At 41.9% G+C, this 18,941-nt stretch overlaps 1 protein-coding gene across 9 annotated transcripts in view; it reads right to left on the reverse strand.

Annotated features, from left to right (window-relative positions):
• LOC105835954 (protein shank) overlaps positions 1-18,941 on the reverse strand; it is a 116,401-nt gene that overhangs the window by 25,830 nt on the left and 71,630 nt on the right. For 3 of the 9 annotated variants that reach the window (XM_012679642.3, XM_012679643.3, XM_012679644.3), the window contains exons 3-4: positions 8,710-9,103; positions 5,582-5,601 (exon numbers count right to left, since the gene is read on the reverse strand). In XM_012679642.3, coding sequence (XP_012535096.1) covers positions 5,582-5,601; positions 8,710-9,055 — 366 coding nt within the window. In that variant the 5' untranslated portion in view covers positions 9,056-9,103. Of the gene's footprint in view, positions 1-5,581; positions 5,602-8,709; positions 9,104-18,380; positions 18,763-18,941 lie in introns of those variants that run through there. The other 6 variants (XM_012679639.3, XM_036290700.1, XM_012679640.3 and 3 more) reach the window with 4 other exon arrangements.

The following is an 18,941-nucleotide window of genomic DNA, read 5'->3' on the forward strand; positions in this document are numbered from 1 at the left end:
CGCAAACAAATACGTAGAGAGATAACAGAATTACGATTTAGTCTTATGTATCCGTTCAATGATTACTATTGTCTATAAGCAATACGAATAACGATTCGTCGGATGAGGCAATAGGTATAAAAGCAGTACACTTTGCATTTTCGATGATCACGCGCGCGCATCTCGATTGACGTCGAGCGATTTCCTTCGGTCGCTAGTTTTGCACGCGTGTGAGATATTCTCCGTACACACACGGTACACAAAAGACGGAGGACCATGCAGGTAGTGGCGCGGGGGCAGCAGAGGTAGAGGCGGAGGTGGAGACGTATAGGTGAAGAAGGAACGCAGGGGAGGGCTACGTACAAGGAATTCATGAATACGAGATTGCACTCGAGGAGCCCCGGGTAAAAGGCTGCTGCAGTTACCGGCTACTGCCGCACGGTTAGATCCCGTCGAGACTGAAAGAAGCGACGTTATACACAAAACGAACCGAGAAACGAACCTTTCCCTCTTTTTCTTTTTCTCTAAAGGGAACGCGACCGTGGACGCGTAGCTATATCAAGCGAGTGAAAAGTAGCGCAGCGTGTCCTTTTAATGTATCGCTAATCGTTTGCGCCGGAGAAAAAATTCCGTTCATCATATAATGACTTTTTCAACGAAATTATTAAATAATCAGAGAAAGAGAACACATGAAAGAGATAGATGTGCTTGTTTCTTGGATGCTCAAAATTGTTTTTTTTTCTCTAAAAATTATTAGTTGCTAAGTTTTAATAAATGTGCTTGAAATAAGTATAATAAACAAGTAGAAAAGTAGAGTTAGTTTTGCAGAAAGTGAAGATCGTCTTTGGTACGTAGAGCACTATACATGTTAATTAAAACGATTGCTTTAAAATTACTTGGCGATCTCACAGCAAGATTGTCATCAGGCATCGCGCGCGAGAAATATCTACTTAATAAACGTTTAATAATCTCGCGCTGTTTCTTTCCTCTTTAAGCAAGTCGCTATGGGCGTTTTTAGAGGGAAGGGTAAATACTCGTCGCTAAATTGAATGAGCTGCAAAAATGTTTCAGGAATGAGGAGGATCCGCCGCTGGCGTGATCGAGCCTTCGTCCGATCCGATGCGCGCGAATCGCATATCCTCGGAAGAGGATCTGCCCGCCAGGAACACCAGCAATTACGCGAAACAAGCGACAACGCTTCGGGTTCCGAGCACCGAGTTACCCACCGACGACGGCTAAAGGGAGGCTCTGCATCTCTCGTCCCTTTTCGAGGAAGACCACGTGTCTCCGCGGATGCCTCTTTCGCGTGTCCGCATCCGGTTTCCCCGCGAGAGAGATTCCGCATTCGATTGAGACTCCTACGATCGCTCGATCTCCAACCGCGTAATTGGCTCCACGATGCGTTCCATCCGTTCATCCGAAAATCGCGCATCTTTCCTCCGCCCTTAGGGAAAGATCTCCCTTAATTCGCCTGCTCTCCGGCTGCTCTTATTTACTTGGCGATTTTCGTAATCGCTAATTTTCTTGCTCCTCAGCGTAAATTATGTGTCGGTTGGACAAAAAAAAAATCACGTTCGTCCGGTTCCGACGAGGTCGTCCTCCCGCCGCGCGCCACGGAAAACCTGGCCATCGATCTCCATTCGATCTATTCCCGTACCGGTTCACGGTGTACGATCGATATAAATAGATCGAACGTAGTACTCGCTCGACAACTCGCGCGCATTTGTTCCGTGTCGACGGCAGGGCGGCACAGGATTTGTCGATCTTGACGGCGGAATCCTTCGTTCTCCCTAGTATCTTCCATACTACGTATACACGCCAGTATCATTTGAACGTGAGATTCATTCATTTCCGGGTTGTGCCATTTTATTCGCGATCTATACGTTGTGTAGGCATTCGGACGTAATCACGTATCGCGACTTGAAATTGTTTGTGGAATCGATAAGCCACGTACGAGGGCAACTATATCCGTCGTTGGAAATCGATCTAATTGTCACTACAAACATCGTATACTTCCACTGCAGAAAATGCGCGTGTATTTCAACAACTTTGCTATCAAAACGTTTATTTTATGAGATGTTTTAAAAAAGACGACAAATACAAATCGAACATCAACTTTTCTCTAATTATGTCAAAACTTTTGCCGCATTGTTCATCGCGTTTGAGCGTCCTATATAATTATTTTGATAATCCAATAAAATTATTTTTAGATCTGTATCTATATTTAAATTTTTAGATATATATTTTAGTAAAATAATTCTTTTCATGTATTAGACTTCAAGAATTTTTTCTGCAATACAAATTATCTTCTAATAAACATAAAGAAAACATTATTACGTGGCACAGGCGCGAGAAAAATATGCGTTACAAAGTGACGACGCGTAGATAGGCCAAAGTCGCCGTGAGGAAGATGGAGAAAGAGAAAAGGATGCGATACTATCGGAAGTAAAGGATGATCCTGGTTCACACAATCGTGGATCACGATGATCGTCTACGCCTACGAGGTCCTGCCTTCTCGGTCCCGCCACGGATCCTCTGGCGCTTTGGCCAGGGTGAATTTATCCGCGCCGAGATTCTCTTGCAGGATATGCAGCGATGTACTATCGTCGTGTCCCGATAATATTCGCTCTGTTCCGGTACAGTGATATCGGTAAATCATGCGCATTTGCGGCGATAAACACCGGGCGATCACGGTCACGATCTTGAAGCAATTTCCAGGAGCTAACTATCGTCATCTAATAATAAGATTACATCAAGACGCATATTGATAGCGTGGAAATATCTAAGATCAAATTAACATAAATCATCAGCATTATATCAGATTGAGATGTCAATGATTATTAAAACAATTGTTATTCGCATTATCATTATATTGTTATATAAAACTGACTAGCTAAATTTTTCAAAAATTAAATACGCAGACAAAAATAATATGAACGATAATTACATGCAATAGAAATTCTATTAAATAAATGAAAGTTATTCATTATTCTTTCTTGTTCACCTTTCTTACAGTTAGCTATTTCTGTTCCTCCTCTATTCTTTTTAAATAACTTTTGGCGAATCGTGTTAAGGTTTCCGTATCCTATTCTCGATCGACGAAGGTGAAAGAGGGTATCTACGGGACGCGAATAAACTGTAGAAAAGAGATGAACGTGGAGGTGGAGCAATTTTAACGCGAGAATGGGCCCCTTAGGCCAAGGTGATCGAAAGCGATATACACGAAAGGAGTAACGAGCTGGCGTCGTTAGCGGCACACGGTGTATTTAGAACGTCTGGCGGGAAGGTAGGTAACAAAAAGGGTAACGAATTTCTTGGCCGTCTCTCCACGTACGAGACCTAAGAAACACGCGGTGCGTCGCCTCGATGGGATCGATAGCCTCGCCAGCCGAACGAACAGACAGGAGATGGAGATAATTTCGAAAAATGGTTTTCTACGTAACTCGTACGTGCAAGGCTTCTGAGATGCTGCTTGTACAAATCGCGCGTGAAATAAGGAACATCCTGTGCATTTCCCTCGCAGAATATACGGTTTAGGAAAGGTCGAGGGAAAGTTCTAGCCCGCCAAAAATTCTAGATGGGAAAGAGGCAACTTTTATCTCAAGAAATTAAAAATTTTATGCAAAGAGATGTACATTCTTTAGAAGTAAAAATTAAAATTCTGTATCTTTCTCGTAGAAAATATCTTGTTGAATACAGATAAGTATTCTAAAAAAAAAAAAAAAAAAAAAAAAAAAAAAAAAAAAAAAATAATATTGTGTAAAGTGAATAAATAAATCTTGGTTCGTAAATTTCCGCAGAGTTATACTTGAAAGGGATTCTTGTCTGCAGAACGCTGGTCGGCACTACTGCGTACCGTCCGCAGGAACGCAACGCGGCAATCGATGTGGGTTCAACGGTTTCGTTAACCTCCCGGCGAAAACGAAAGTCACCGTGTACAGCAACGTCAGAGAGACACAGCAGCAACATTAGCAGGCAGTGCTGCATCGCGATGGTCGGGATGGTCTCTCGTTGGAGGAGGTCGCGACAGCATGGCGCGCGACCTCGATCGAGGACACTCGCCCGGCGAGAGAATCGCGGATATCCTTTCGGGCTTTCATGTTACATCAAAATGCATTATGACGCAAAACGTGGCGTAATTTCGCGCGTGTTAAAAACAAAAACCATTGTCGATGCGCTGAAATAAATCAGGTTCGCGCCTTAGTGCTATTAGTAACTGTAACTATACGTAGCACCACGTACCTTCGCCGGAAAATTTTGCGGTCTCGGTGAAATGTCACACCTGAGTGAACCATAATCGTAAACGTGATTTTACGAATCGAGCGGCTATTAAGTATTCCGAGTATTCTACAATTACTGACATTTCGTCTAAACGCGGAAAACGTAAATTTGTCGAATACTGTTCTGTAAAATTATCTATAAGAATATCGAGAACCACAGGTTGCACGCGACCGCTCAATTTGTGTGTCACAAATTGTGCATGCAAACGATTGTTTTCACTGACGTTTTCGAAACACGAGCAGAAATGATTCTCGATGCACGCGTTCCGAAGCTGAATGAAAAGAACCGAGAGACGCGACGAGAACAGTCAAAATAAATCGTAAGAGAAGAGATTGTGGACAAAACGCAAGCAGTGATTGTATAATCGTATAAATACACATTTATTGCAAATTCAAAGCCTGGTCCTCTTGAAACTTATCATTTAGTTTAACTGTCCGCATCACGTCCAGTAACATCAGAGCAACAATCGTCCTATGTATTATCATGAAAATAACTAATAGTTAGGAATAATCACGTTGTGGCTTGACAAACTATTGGACAAGCATGTTCTAATCGATACTTCGCAAAGACTATGCCACATACGAGCAACCTAAAATTATGCCGCTTGATCTCCCCATTCTGTATTACAGGTAAATCGTATAATATTTATTTCAAGAGATTTACACAGACGTAAGGAATAATGTAAGAAAATATTTTTAAAAATGTAGAAATACATATATATGTATATATACATATATAGACACACATATATAAAATATATGTATATTCTTCTTATAATCCTTTATACAACTTCCAAATACTTATTATTTAATCCATAAATATTTAATGCATGTTAAACGACAGATACAAAGAAAGTAGACAAGAAATTGCAGATTAACTGTCGCTACGTAATCGTAGCTTGTTAGTAAATGAATAAAAATAATCACTTTATATAACTCTACTATCATGACCGGATTGTATAATAAATGCGTGACAGCGCCTTACTGCAACTTTCTCTGTAACTAAACTAAAAGTTAATAACTCGATGTTACACCTACGTAAGGAAATATAATACAAACAATAAAAAAGCTAATAATTCACGGGCAACATATCATTAAGTGAATTCTATAGAATATTTTAAAATTGAAAAGCTATATTATTTCTGTGCGAGTAATAATAAATATATTGTAAAAGGAATATAATTTCTTTTAGATCGTCATAAGATTTTCATTTTGCCATGCAAATCGACACAAAACCACAAATACAAAAGGGGGAGTGAAATGATCGATCGACGAGGAACGAAAGGCGTGGTCGCATGCTATTAGTAATAGTAAAGACGTACCCTGTACCAAGTGGCCACCTGCAAGACGTTCGAAAGGGATGGAGAAGCGGTGTTGGCGGTTTATCCGTAACACAACCGGAAGTAGAGGGTGGTGAAGGGTCCGAGAAGGGCGCGTATTTTTTCGCGTGGCATTTGCGATATTCGTTTGTTCGTACGAAGGGGGATGGTATGCGCATTCGTAGATAGGGCCCCAACAACACGAGACGATAGTAGCACAGGTGTGGCGGTTGGTGGTTGGTGGCGGGTGTAGAGTATATTTCGCCCCCGTGCAGGGTGAGGCAAAAGCAAAAACAACAACAACAACAACACCACAGGTCAGAAAATACACGATCATCAGCGATCACGCGCATCGCGAGACAAATATACGTATATATAAATCTATACACATGAATAATAAACGTATGAATAATACAGGTGCATGTACATAAGGCGCTGTCCCAGGATGAGTTGGACGTAATCGCGTATGACAGATATTCCTCTTCCCTTACAATATAGTTATAATGCAATAAGCATATGTCATCTTTATTAATATTTAATATTTAATATTTGAATGATTCAGATGATTATCGACAAATTCATCCTGAGTGCAACGTATAAATATTTCAATGGGTAGATATAACTAAAAAGGAAAACATTGAGTACAAATCAAACTCTGGGAAAATACTGGAATAGAATTAAATCACGGTACCAGTACACGTTCTTTTCATGCAAGACGCATAGTCGTGTATAATACAATCGATGAACCGTGTACTCGTACCGCGTATATTTAAATTGCTTTAAGTCTCCTTCACGTACCTGATACCTAGATGATATAATATACATATATATATCTCTGTGCTATTGCAAAGAAATTTATAAATCAATTTAGTGGAATGTGAGAGAATTAAAAAAGTTATTTACAGACTCGACAGATCAATGTGATTGTGAGGGAAACTAAAACGAAATGAAGCGAGAAAAACGAAAATGTCGAGTAAGCAGTTGATAGTTTTTGGTGAAGGACTGTAACGAGGGTACATATCGGAATCTCTGTGCTGTACCTCCTGTGTCCCGGAAGGCAAGCATGTGGGGCAGAAAGACACGCGTGAAAATTTTGCGCGACAAAAGCAAGAAAGAGATAGAGACAAGGAGAAAGAGAGAGAGAGAGAGGGGGGGGGAGGAGAAAAGAGGAAGAGAGGGAGAAAGGGAGAAAAGGACATATGACAGCGTGACGACTTCACAGAAAGCGAAAAGCCACACAATATCGATATTCTAGTCTCTATTTCGCCTAACGGGGACACTCGCGAGTTGTGCGCGTGTCTATTCCCGACACGCTTCAGCAACAAAGTGCGTCTAACATGTGCTCTTGTGCGGTCGTCAAAGTTCTCGAGAGTCAAATGAAAGCACGACGAAAGCGAGTACGCGATGGGATTTAAAGGCGATGAGTATCGGATCGTGCAGTGGCATCGACCGAATCGAAATGCGATTTCTTTTAAGTCGAATATAAAAGAAAATCTATAGTAATCCAATAAAAATTATAGATGAAAGATTCGATGCAACGATAGTTAATTCATTTAGTTTCTAAAAACGCATAAGATACAAAATCTTCTCTTAATAATTTCTTATAATATATATCTTAATAATAAAGATTAATTCTTAAATTCTTAAAAGAAAATTATACCGTTATAGCTAAACTTTTCGATTAAAGTTACAATTGAAAAGAATACGTAGCTCCTGATTGCGTTGCGTCGATCAATGGAGCACGTTTGGCGAATCCTCGAGTTTTCCTGAACAGAGAAAATCCTCGATACCGTTAAAAAAAAAAGAGAAACAGGAAGACTCGATCCGATTACCGTCTTTGAATCTGGCGTACTCTTCGTGACTCTCGGCAGTCCCGTGGGACGATTCACCACGAAAGCAGCAGAAAAGGTTGGAATCTCGCTCTCTCCTCGCCTCGAGAATTCGTCATTACTCGCTCTGGCGGCTCTTAATTTCGCGCTGTCTGCAATCTCGCGAAATCGGCATGTAAAGCGCGCTGCTGCCTCCGCTCTCGGTGCGCAACATTGTGCGCTGTACTTTTTGCTGCCTGAGGAACTACGAGCGGTTTCGCGATGACGAAGAGGGCGGGCAAAAGAGAGAAGAAGATAGGAGAGAAGAGGAGAAGAAAAGGAGTGGAGCGTCGGAAATAGAGACAGAGATAGAAACGAGAGGAGAAAAGGAGGAAAAGAGAGAAAGAGAGAGAATATGGACGGAGGGAGCGTCCTTCGAAAAAAGCCTGATGGAGTCCTTGGGACCTGGCATGGCGGTACGCGCGCGCGAGAAGCGGATGCACGGTGATAAATGACAGATCCGATGGGGTTCGACCGTAATCGGCGATTAATCGATACTCGGCGATCCTCGGTGAAATATACACGCGACCGCAATTTCCAGCGGGAACAAATCGCCCCGGGTGGCGCAGGTACGAATTATATTATACGTTCTCGAGAAAGAGAGAGAGAGAGAGAGAGAGAGAGATCGCGGGTGAATTTCTCAACGAAATGCGACCAGTACTACGTACAGTACGTGCATGGGAGAACGAGAGGCCAACATCGCTTCTGTCCTTTTCCGTGCGCGCCGTCCGTCTCTCGAGCGCTAAATCGGGGCTACGAATTATATTACCGGCGCTTTCGATCGCGGGGGAATTTCTCAACGAAATACGTGTAATTATCGTGCGAAGGACTCGGCGCAAGTAAGTAAGCAAGCGAGCGAGCACGCTCGCTCGTGCACGTCCGATGGAGACGGCAAAACGAGAATCCGCCACGGGCTTCATAAATTTCCGACGTAAGGATCGTCCAGCCAGAAATAACACGCGGGAGAGGTACGCGCGCGGGATTTATTGCCGCGAAAGAGAATAATGCGTTCCGTTTTCAATTTCTCCCCTTCATCTTCCACCGCGCAACCTGCCTGTCTATCCGTCCGCCCGTCCGTCCGTCTGTCTCGCGCTATCGAGCAGCCGGGAGATAAATTTTAGTCCGAGAGAGTGAATCGTTCAATCGTCGTTAAGAACATCGATATAACTCCAGCTCCGCAGGCTGTTTTCAAGGCTTCCCTCGGGATATCCAGGAATATACACGACAACTCCTCCTCTACCTACGTCAAAACCTTCGATCATACCTTGGGCAAGGACGCCAGACATTGCTGCTTCACGTCCCAAACCAGCTGATCCTTCGGGAACTGCAGACACTTGCTGACGTAGAGCTCGGGCACGTGAATCCGAGCGAGAAGCACACCCTCGCTAACGGGGGTGTTCTCCGCCGCCGCAAGTGCGTCCTCCGCATTCTGCTGACATTGACCCTGTGTCGGGCCACCTTGAGAACCGATGGTTGTCTGACTCAGAGTCCCACTGCCGGGTGAATTTTGTTGCTGCTGTAGCTGTTGCTGCTGCTGAGGCGACTGCTGCTGCTGCTGCTGTAGCTGAGGCTGTTGCGGCGGTTGTTGCTGCTTTGGTCCCGCCTCCATTGCGAGGACCTCGCGGTTCCTGAGGATCCCACCTTCAGTAGCTCACATCTACAACAAGAAAAAAATCACCCGATTAGTCATTAGAAAAAAAAATCATATATTATATAATCGCGATAGATGAGTTCATAAAATGGTATTCTTCTTTTTTTGTGTGTTTGCTTGGAGTAATTTTTACACCCTAGTTAGAGATCATTATTATTAATTATATATTGTATATTGATTGTATATAATTTAGTAATATCTACAGACATCATGTATATAAATTTAATCAATATTTTATGAAAAGAAAGATAAGGATATAAACTTTCATCATGCGTGATTGACTTTAAATTATTGTAACTTTAAACTGTTCTAGAATTAAAAAAGAATTTCTTTTACTCTTTCATGTTGAAATCTTGTTAAAATGGACAAAATGTTAAGAAGTTGTGTAATCAATTCGTGAAAATACATGCATCTTTAACGGTTTCACCATTGTTCCCGAACTTTGAAGTAGACAAGATATTGAAAAGTTATATAATCAATTCGTAAAAGTTTACCGACAAATTTGATGATTTTATTTTACATTATTTATTAGCCGATATAAATCAAGGCTCTGCAAAATTTTGCATTTTTTCATCTTTTTTGCCTTGCCAGAACATGGGTTATTCGCACATGGAATAGTCGTTTTTATTCCATACATTCTCGCAATCCCTTCGAAAGGTTGAATTCTTCAAAATAATCTTTAAAAAGATATAAGAACGATGGAAATAAAATAAATGTCTATCTGGGAGTATCTGGCAAAACGTAGATTAGTTAACGAGCGTGTGAGTGTCATAAATGCTATGTACGCGAGAAACACGATGGAGGATGACAACGAACGGCGAGAACGACGAAGAGACGACGCGATGGACGCACGAGAGGGCGGAGACCGTATGCGAGAGAGTGAAGGAAGGCGTTTTGGTCGGAGAAAACGAAGAAAGAAATTAAAACGGCAAAGGATTCGCTTGTTTACGACCACAGCGAGGCATAACGGTAAAGAGAGGACGGGATTACCGCAATGGAAATAAAGAAATGGCGCCGGGACGCCGTACCATGGCGATTTTTAAAACGCTCGTAAAAGATTTTATGCCTTACGATGCGCACAACATGCGCGGTTTTTCCTTCTTCACTTTTCTCGCCCTTTCCTGCCTCCCCCCGCCTCTCTCTCTCTCTCTCCTTCTCTGTTACCCACATCTTTTTATTTTTGGCGCACGTCGGCTTTTGCGATGCGTAATCAGAGATCCGAATCGAAGCGAGGCTACTACAGCGGGACTCAACAGCCCCGGTTGCTACCACAAACACCGTCCCAACAATCATAAGAACGTGCACCTCTCTTGGGTGAGACGACCGTAATTTATATAACGCCAGGAATGGCTTTTCTTCCATACCGGGGGCCGTCGGGAAAAGAATGACCGATCCGTTCGAGGCGCGAGACTCATCGTTTTGAATTGATTATGCAAATTAACCGCGCGCTCACCTTCGCGTCGCGACTCGACATACGTGCGCAGGGCCGGGCCTCCGGTACACGAGGTAATTCTCTACGCCGAGAATGATAAAAATATACGCTGAGAGAATTAATCTTGTCTTTAGGCCTGCAAAGTTAACGTATGCGCATATCAATTATATCCGGATATATTTGAATAAAAAAGGAATGCGTGCGACTATTTATTATGAAAGGCAACATCGACGATTTATAACGCAAGCAGTTTAGTCCGAGAGAAAGCTGTGTAATATTGAATAATAAAGTTATAAAATGTAAGCGATCTACTAGTCTTTGAGAACCCCTACCCCAACCGAACCTCCTAAGGTACCTTGATCCGACCATGGATATATGTAGTTATGAAGCAACATTGCGGGGAAACTTTTTCCACCTTCCAGGCATCCCGCGATTCCTGCTACGTATTTCCAAGCCGCGTTTACTATCATGACAAGCGTTTATATTAATTAATTAACTTCTGACTTTGCATTTATCTCGCTGCGCGGTTTGCCGCTTTAGCGCTTTCGAGTTGCAGGAGAATTTGAGAAACCCTCGGAATTTAAACATCTACAATCGGCAAACACCAAAGATGTAAAGCCACCTTTGATAGTCTCTCAAGACAGTCCTTTGAGTCATTGTTCGACACTCGGAAAGATTTCTATGAACAAGTCTCTGACAAATGGACTTTTGTCCTTCCTTATCTCTGTGAGGGACCGCGCCTGCCGTGATATATGTATATCGTCGCGAGGTAGACGAGCAGGTCAAACGTATTCATCTTTATCTCGCGCGTTCACGCCGCCACTCGCGATAACGCGTTTCACCGTTTTATAATACCGCTTCCAACCTGTCGGATTAATCACCTACGGCCGGCGATAACTGACGTCTTAACAAGCGGCGCGCGCGTGATCGCTTTCACTCGAAAGTTTTCAACGCGACGAGTCATCGGCGCGTCGCCATGGAAGACTTTTATTTCGTAATTCGCGTTTGCGTTGTCCCGCACAGAGCTTTTGCACTGCGAGCCGTGTAATCCCGCGATTAAGGCGCAGTACTTGCGTCATCTTCGGTAATGGAGTAACATGGAAACTTTATGATGCACCAGCGTACACAGGGTGTCCGTGAAATCGCCCTACTTCCTGCTCCCTTCGGAAACTTCAAAGTCCGTTCTCTGACTAAAATTTGAACAGCACTTTTTTGTTTAATATTAAAAATAAAGTTAATATTCTAATAAAGTGCAGTTAAAAATGAAAACAAGATTTTAATATTTATTTCATTTTTAACTTTAATATATTTAACTTTAAAAAAAAAACTTTTTTTAGATTGCACATATAAAATTTACAATTTAATTTTGCGTATACAATTATTTCTATGCATTACAGAAAGCATTATATAAATACTTGATGCAAGAGAATTATTTCAGAGATTCAGTGGGAAGATGATTGTTTTAAAAGGGTCTCTTTATGAGCAAGCAAGAAATTCAGGGTAAAAGGATTCCACAAAACGAATGAGAAATGATGGAATCCTGAGGGATATAAGTGTGAGATGTCAGGTGTTATGAGGAGAAGTTTGATGGGAAACCGCAGACGCTATTAAACGTAATCCTCTTGTCGGGGGAGTCTTGACTGCGTTAAAACTTTAAATAACCTACTGACCATACTGTACACATGTATATATAACTTACGTTTCGAAGAGGAATGCATGAAGAAATACAAAGAACCGCGCGAAAGAAGCATATAAAATCACATCTATCACGAACTCTAACGCAAAATTATTATCAACACAATATATTACAAATTTAATTTTAGATCTACTTTTCATAAAAATTTGATGAAAATACCGTACATATACATTTCAATTTATTTTATTGTTAAATATTTATCTATCTATATAAATAAAAATGTAAATGTTTGTTCCTCATCTAAGATCTCCGTAAGTTTTTCACCGATTGCTTTAAAATTTTGACACAACGTTACATTCGTAACCGAGAGTGTTCTTATGGGGTTTGATTTTGGATATAACGGTGTTTCAAAAATGATGGCCATAATTTAAGTGTAAAAAATAGTTTTTCATTAATATTATTGAAATTTTGACACATTGAGACAGGGAGAGACTGGGAGAGACGGGGAGAGACCGGGAGAGACGGGGAGAGACCGGGAGAGATGGGAAGAGACGGGGAGAGACCGGGAGAGACGGGGAAAGACGAGGAGAGACCGGATGAGACGGGAGAGACTTGGAGAGACGAAGAGAGACCGGGAGAGACGAGGAGAGACCGGAAAAGACGAGGAGAGACCGGGAGAGACGAGTAAAGACGGGGAGAGACGGAGAGAGACCGGGAGAGACCGGAAGAGACTTATTTAAAACAGTCTTTTGAATGGATTTCTAAATCCATGGCAACTTTTAGAAAAAAAAGTTAGAAGTACGTGAATAAATGAATATTAGATTTATTAAAGATAGATAAATGCTTATTCAAAAATAAAATAAAAAGAGCAACAGTAAAGCAAGGCTCTTGAAAGTTAAACAACGAAAGCAAAGAAAATTTGAAAAAAAACGTACCATAAGAATAGAGTCACAGCAACGCGTGGCAGAGCATAGCTAGTTATATATAATAATTCATTGCATGTTTTCTTGTTTTTTTTTGTTCTGTGTAATGGTTATAATATGATACAAAAATTCTTAAGTCATAAATAATGTTTAATTATCCAATAGGATAAGGCAGCGTATGACGGGATGCTGCACGCGCGATACAATTTTCGCTTTCGTCGAATCACTCGTCGCCGCGTGCCTATCGCACGCGATATTTCACGCGATGGATTATAATAGTTGCGATGATAACGACACGCTACTTTTTCCAAGCGACGAATCGATCATCGCCGGCCCGATGGGACTATCCGGCGAAACCGGTAGGGAAGAGGAGGACGAAGCAGAAGAAGAAGAAAAAGAAGAACAAAAAGGGAGGCTATAAGAAAGATAATAAGAGAGAACGGAGAGAGACGATGATGAACCGAGGGGGAAAGAGAGAGAAAGGGAGGAAGGGCTTATGAGTGCGTATAGACGAACGCATGATGAACGGATGGATAGACGGACCCATGGGTGGACTGACCGACGTACGGACGGACGGACAGCAAACGCATCAATGACAAGACGTAAATCATAGTTTTATGACCCGTCTTTATGTGGCCCTTATTCGTGGCACTCATCGGTAGAAGAGAGCCTTTCCGATTTTTCTGTCTGGCCTCCCTGTACTTGTAGTACTGTCCAGGACCGCATCGGTTCGCGTCGACTGTGCAAAGGGTTACGCTTACAAAACGATCCTTCACAAACATCGATAGAAATAAATTTAATTAATTTATTCTCAACGATAAAAATAGCGTTGCAATTAAAAATTACGTCTTCGATGTCTCTTGAGAATAATGTAGCATATGTAGCTCACAGACTAAATTAAGGACGACATTCAATTTAATCTCATTAATGCAAGCCTCAATTTTTTTGTTAATTTGTCTTCTGTTACACGCGACATGAGAAATTACGAAAGTTAAATGGATGAAATGAGTAATTCATGGAGTTGGATATTTTTCACCTTAATTATTTATATGTGTCGGGAGAGTTTTTAAAGATTTGGAGAGAGAGAGAGAAAAATTGTTTACGTTATCGTCCGCCGCGCGCCGTGGCAAGTAAGCGCACGAGTAAAGTTTATTAAAAAAATTTCGACAAAATTCGCAACGCCGAAAACAGAGTTCAGCTTCGTTTCTCGATTCTGCTCTTCGATTTCGTTCTTCGATCCGCCCCTGAACGCACGTAAGTGCGTATATAACAGGTACCCGCTGCGTGGGCGTCGGTTTACGGGTTTGCTTTTAAGTGATCGTACCTTAATTCGCGCTGCGGTTAACAGTGTGTCGTGCTTAACGGTGATCCCGCGAGGGAGAGATGAGGGAGCGTTAAAGAAAGCGAGAGAGACAGGTAGAAGCGGTAATTAAAAAAATCCGGTAACTGCACCGGTGGAAATACAAGTCGGTGACAAAAAAGAGGGAAGGTAGGTACACACGAAGGAACAGCGAAGGACAGCGCGGGGTTAAGGTACGACCCTGACATTCTGGATCTCGCGGACGTGGGTGTGCGCACCGCGCAACTTTGTTGCCGCACTTTTTCGAGAGCATCCTCTTTCTCTCTCTTCGCTCCGCTCCGCTCCGGGCCGCTCCGCGGGACTCGCGGCGCGGCGCGGCGCGGCGCGGCGGCCGCATTATGCGCTCGCGCGCGCGCGCGCATAAAGGGAGCGGCGTACGCGAAGGCCTTGGCGGGAGAGGTGGTGCACGAGGGTTATTTTTCAACGACACACGCTACGACGCTGCGGAAAGTGAATCGCGCCAAATAGGACAATTCAACGACGGCGCGCGCGCCTTTACGGCGTCCCCTTATCGCGTGAATGCGACTCGCGGGAAAGCACCGGGCGGCAGCCGGTAATCTCGCCTGATTAATCCTAATTTTAATCCTGCCTCGCGGCAGTGAACCGTCGCGCCGGGCCGTGAAATATGCCGGCGAAATTAATATCTCGCCGATCCGCGTGCGAATGAATTCCGTCATGCGAAATGGCAATGCCGGTTGAGCGCGTACAACATCAGCGATACTTCGAAGGATATCCTTCGAGGATAAAATTGAACTAATGTTAAGATTCGCTGTATGTTGCGCGATAACGACGTCTGGCTCAATCGTCTCGTTTTATTTCTCTCAATCCTACAGTATCCCATTACACGTTTATCGCGATATTAATAACCTAAGCCGGGATCGTTCAAGCGCCGTTCAATTTTTATTCCACGAACGTTCGACGTTCCTTTTTTTCCCCCGACATGCCTCATTGTCGTTTATAGTACCAGCATCCCTCGTACAATTTAAGCGACATGCACTGTAAATTACCGGGCGAAAATCAGATAGAGACGCAGACTCGGTTCTCAGCTCCCCATAGACTGACAGGTTTAACTACGCGTAATCGTCTAACGCTGAGCTTGATTTATCTACTGTGAAAATCGCATTTAATATCATTGAAATAAGATGAGACAAGAAACACTTAACACTTAGCGTTAAATATCCGCTTAGGAAGAATGAAACAGATAGCAAGAACATTTTGATCTTGATGGTATTACAACTTGTTCAATACTTAACACTTTGTATACACATGATTCGACATAAGAGTGGCCCAGTGTATTTCCTTTCTTTAAAATACTGCAAATACCCGATCAAATAGTGATTTCTAGAAAGTTTCTATCTTCCTCTTTTTTTATTTTCAACTAATAGTATTTAACTCTAGTATTTGACATTTTATATTAAAGAAATTTCATAAACTACTAAAAAAAATGTATACGATAATTTTGAACTAAAATGCGAGAAACATCGCCATTATTATATTTGAATGTTATAAGTAATATTCAAATATAATATGTAATTAGTTTAAAATTTTTGTAACGCTATAATGATAAAAAAATGTACAGTTTCAATATAGCACGATACTATCCGTATCATTCATAGGTAATCGCGATAAATTTTGTGGATATCGGAACTGGTAGATACATTATAAGCCTATACATAATATGAGCATAATATTACATATGTCCTCCATCTTGCGATCGACTACGATATTGTCTCTCGATGAAGACTTTCCTGATCGCCCCCTTTGCTGTTGCAATAAAAGATGTTTCCTGCGCACAGTAATTCGCGAAGTTACGTGCGGCAGTTTCGTGACACCCACCACTTCTCCAGAGATTTTCTCGTTATTGAGAGAGAGAGAGAGAGAGAGAGAGAGAGAGAGAGAGAGAGAGAGAGAGAGAGAGAGAGAGAGAGAGAGAGAGAGAGAGAGAGAGGTGCTAAAGAAATAAGATCGTATACATTTCAAAACATAAATAATATTCCGCATTATTAAAAGCAAAATATGTTTTTTCTTGTGGATCGACCAATTATCTATTCAAGTGTAAAGTGTGTTATCAGTAAAAAAAATAAGAGACTAGGAAATAAAAATTTTCATAAAATACAAATATGTAATTCAAATTATAGCTTGTCAAAATAAAATTTAAAGTTTTGCTATTTTATAATAATTTGTTAATTCTATAAAAATGAGAAGTTGCCGCCGATGAAACAACACTTCGGGCACACAATAAGCGTACATGATAATAAGATCCACGCATGAAAGTTTTATATTGAAAAGTTTCCTCACGAAGTTTGACTATTATAACTCATACACTTACGAAGAGTTTCAATAATCGAAAATAAGGATATCTTCGCAAAGTCTGCGGAGGCGGTAATATGAAGATAATACAATGATATTACATAAATTTGTTGGGCACAACGCACTTGTAGGCGTGTAACGAATTGCGTCGCATTCGGGTAAAAGAAACGCGGAAGAGAGAAGAGTGATGTGGGCAAAAAAGAGAATCGATGTCGCGTAACTAAGAAAGAGAAGGGCGATTCCCTCTTTTCATTCCTTCGTTGCCTTAGCTGAGTAACACCCCGCCCTCACGGGAATTCGCCTGTACAAATAGCCCTTTTCGTCTCGTATACGCAGCCCGGGACAGGAAGTTTCACCGCTGCGATTTATTCACGTCACCACGTCGGAAAATCGTAGAGATTTGGCACAACAGAGATTATATGGTAATTCTTTTGCTGTAACTGATATTTGGTGTGTACGACATTTAAATTATATTGAATTTTACATATAAATATATCATTAATGCATGTAAAATATTAAAAATAAAAGTATTAAAGAAATATTGACGTATTATTCTCAAGGCATGTCTTCGTGAATCGATCAACTTGTCACGTAGTTCGGAAGTTATTTAGAATAGTAGCACACCTTTATTTTACTTTAACACCGGATGCTTTTCTGCAAAGTTGACTAATTGCTAAAAATGTCGAAGGCTGTCGCGTGTTATCAACGGAGGTGGCGGTACATCATAGAAAAACATAAGGGTGTAGGTAGATCATGACAGAAATAGCGGGAAATAATTCCATCATTTATTGGGCGGTCGAAAGGTTAAGAGGGCGGCGAGTCGAGCTTAAAAGGCTGCATAAATTAAATCTAAAAACGTGACAGCGATATAGATACCAGTATTCACCCCGATTCTTTTATTAGCCTGAGAAAGAAGTTCTATATCTACCCGTTGATCCATCCTACACGTTGTTATTGTTTCATGACTTTATTATCAAGCGCTTCAAATATTTCCTTGATAATGGCGAGAGCTCAAATACCACTTTATATCTGAAAGTATCGTTATCAAATATCAAGTATGATCAAGTATAATCAAGTACGATCAAATATCACATTATCAAGATAAAGGCAATCATTTTCTCTCTAGCGTCCACCGTCGCATCGCTGCGTAGAACATAATAACAAAATCGTTTAAGTATTATCAGCGCGTTAATTATTATATATCTTCTAAATTGAATAAGATAATGATAATTGTACAATTAAAATCATCGAATATATGAAAAAAAATTTCAATTTATAATAGAAAAACTAAAACCATTTCAAATTAATTTATAATTCAACACCTATTTTGTAAGATGTATTATTCATAATAGACGTACATCGGCAAACTCGTTTACATAAAAACTTTTTATTCTCATAAAATACCTATGTTAAATAAAAAATGACACACACATCTGCAATACCTATAAAGATGCAAATCCCCGTCTATCACTTCAATCCCTTTTAGCATTCGAAGCACCGGGCCTTGAATGGCATTCAATAGGAGATCCAATTCAGATAACTGAATTGGGAGTCTGACAACAATTAGACCGTTCGGAATTCTCTGAAAGCACGTGTCAATACCGATACGTCTGGTGACTTACCCCTAGTTCAACGACCCTTGCAACTACAAGCGCGAGAAAAAAGCGAACGGGCGAATCTCCTCGGTGCCGGGGTTATCGCGCGATATCGCCACCGGCGGCCATTGTCAAAAAACAATCCCGGAACGTACGAAACGTCCATCACCATATCGCACTAACCGCACCGTATCGTTGCACCGCACCGCGTTGTGAAACGCGTTTCAGGGTGGCCTCAGCAATATGGCGACGACACGACCCCCGATATCGCTCGTCGCGTACTCGCGGTTAGAAATGACTCGTAAACGTCGTCGCCAGGACGAAATTCACGGTAGGGAGGGTGGTTCTCGCCGGGACTCACCGCCACCCTTCGACCACCGAATGTACCATCGGGGTAGGACAATGCTCGACGAAAGCGAAACGTACGACGACCGGCGGCGCCTCCGAGTGCGGGACCGAGCGTCGCGGGGTGCATCGCGCGACTACGGCGGGGTTCGAGGGGGCACCCCCGAGAGGGTGAAGCATCCCGCGGCGTAGATGGCGCCATGGCGCCGGTTTTCAGGAATTACGCTCCAGGGTTAGGCGCGA

This window comes from Monomorium pharaonis, chromosome 8 (assembly GCF_013373865.1).
Source record: "Monomorium pharaonis isolate MP-MQ-018 chromosome 8, ASM1337386v2, whole genome shotgun sequence".
Classification (NCBI taxonomy): Eukaryota; Metazoa; Arthropoda; class Insecta; order Hymenoptera; family Formicidae; genus Monomorium; species Monomorium pharaonis.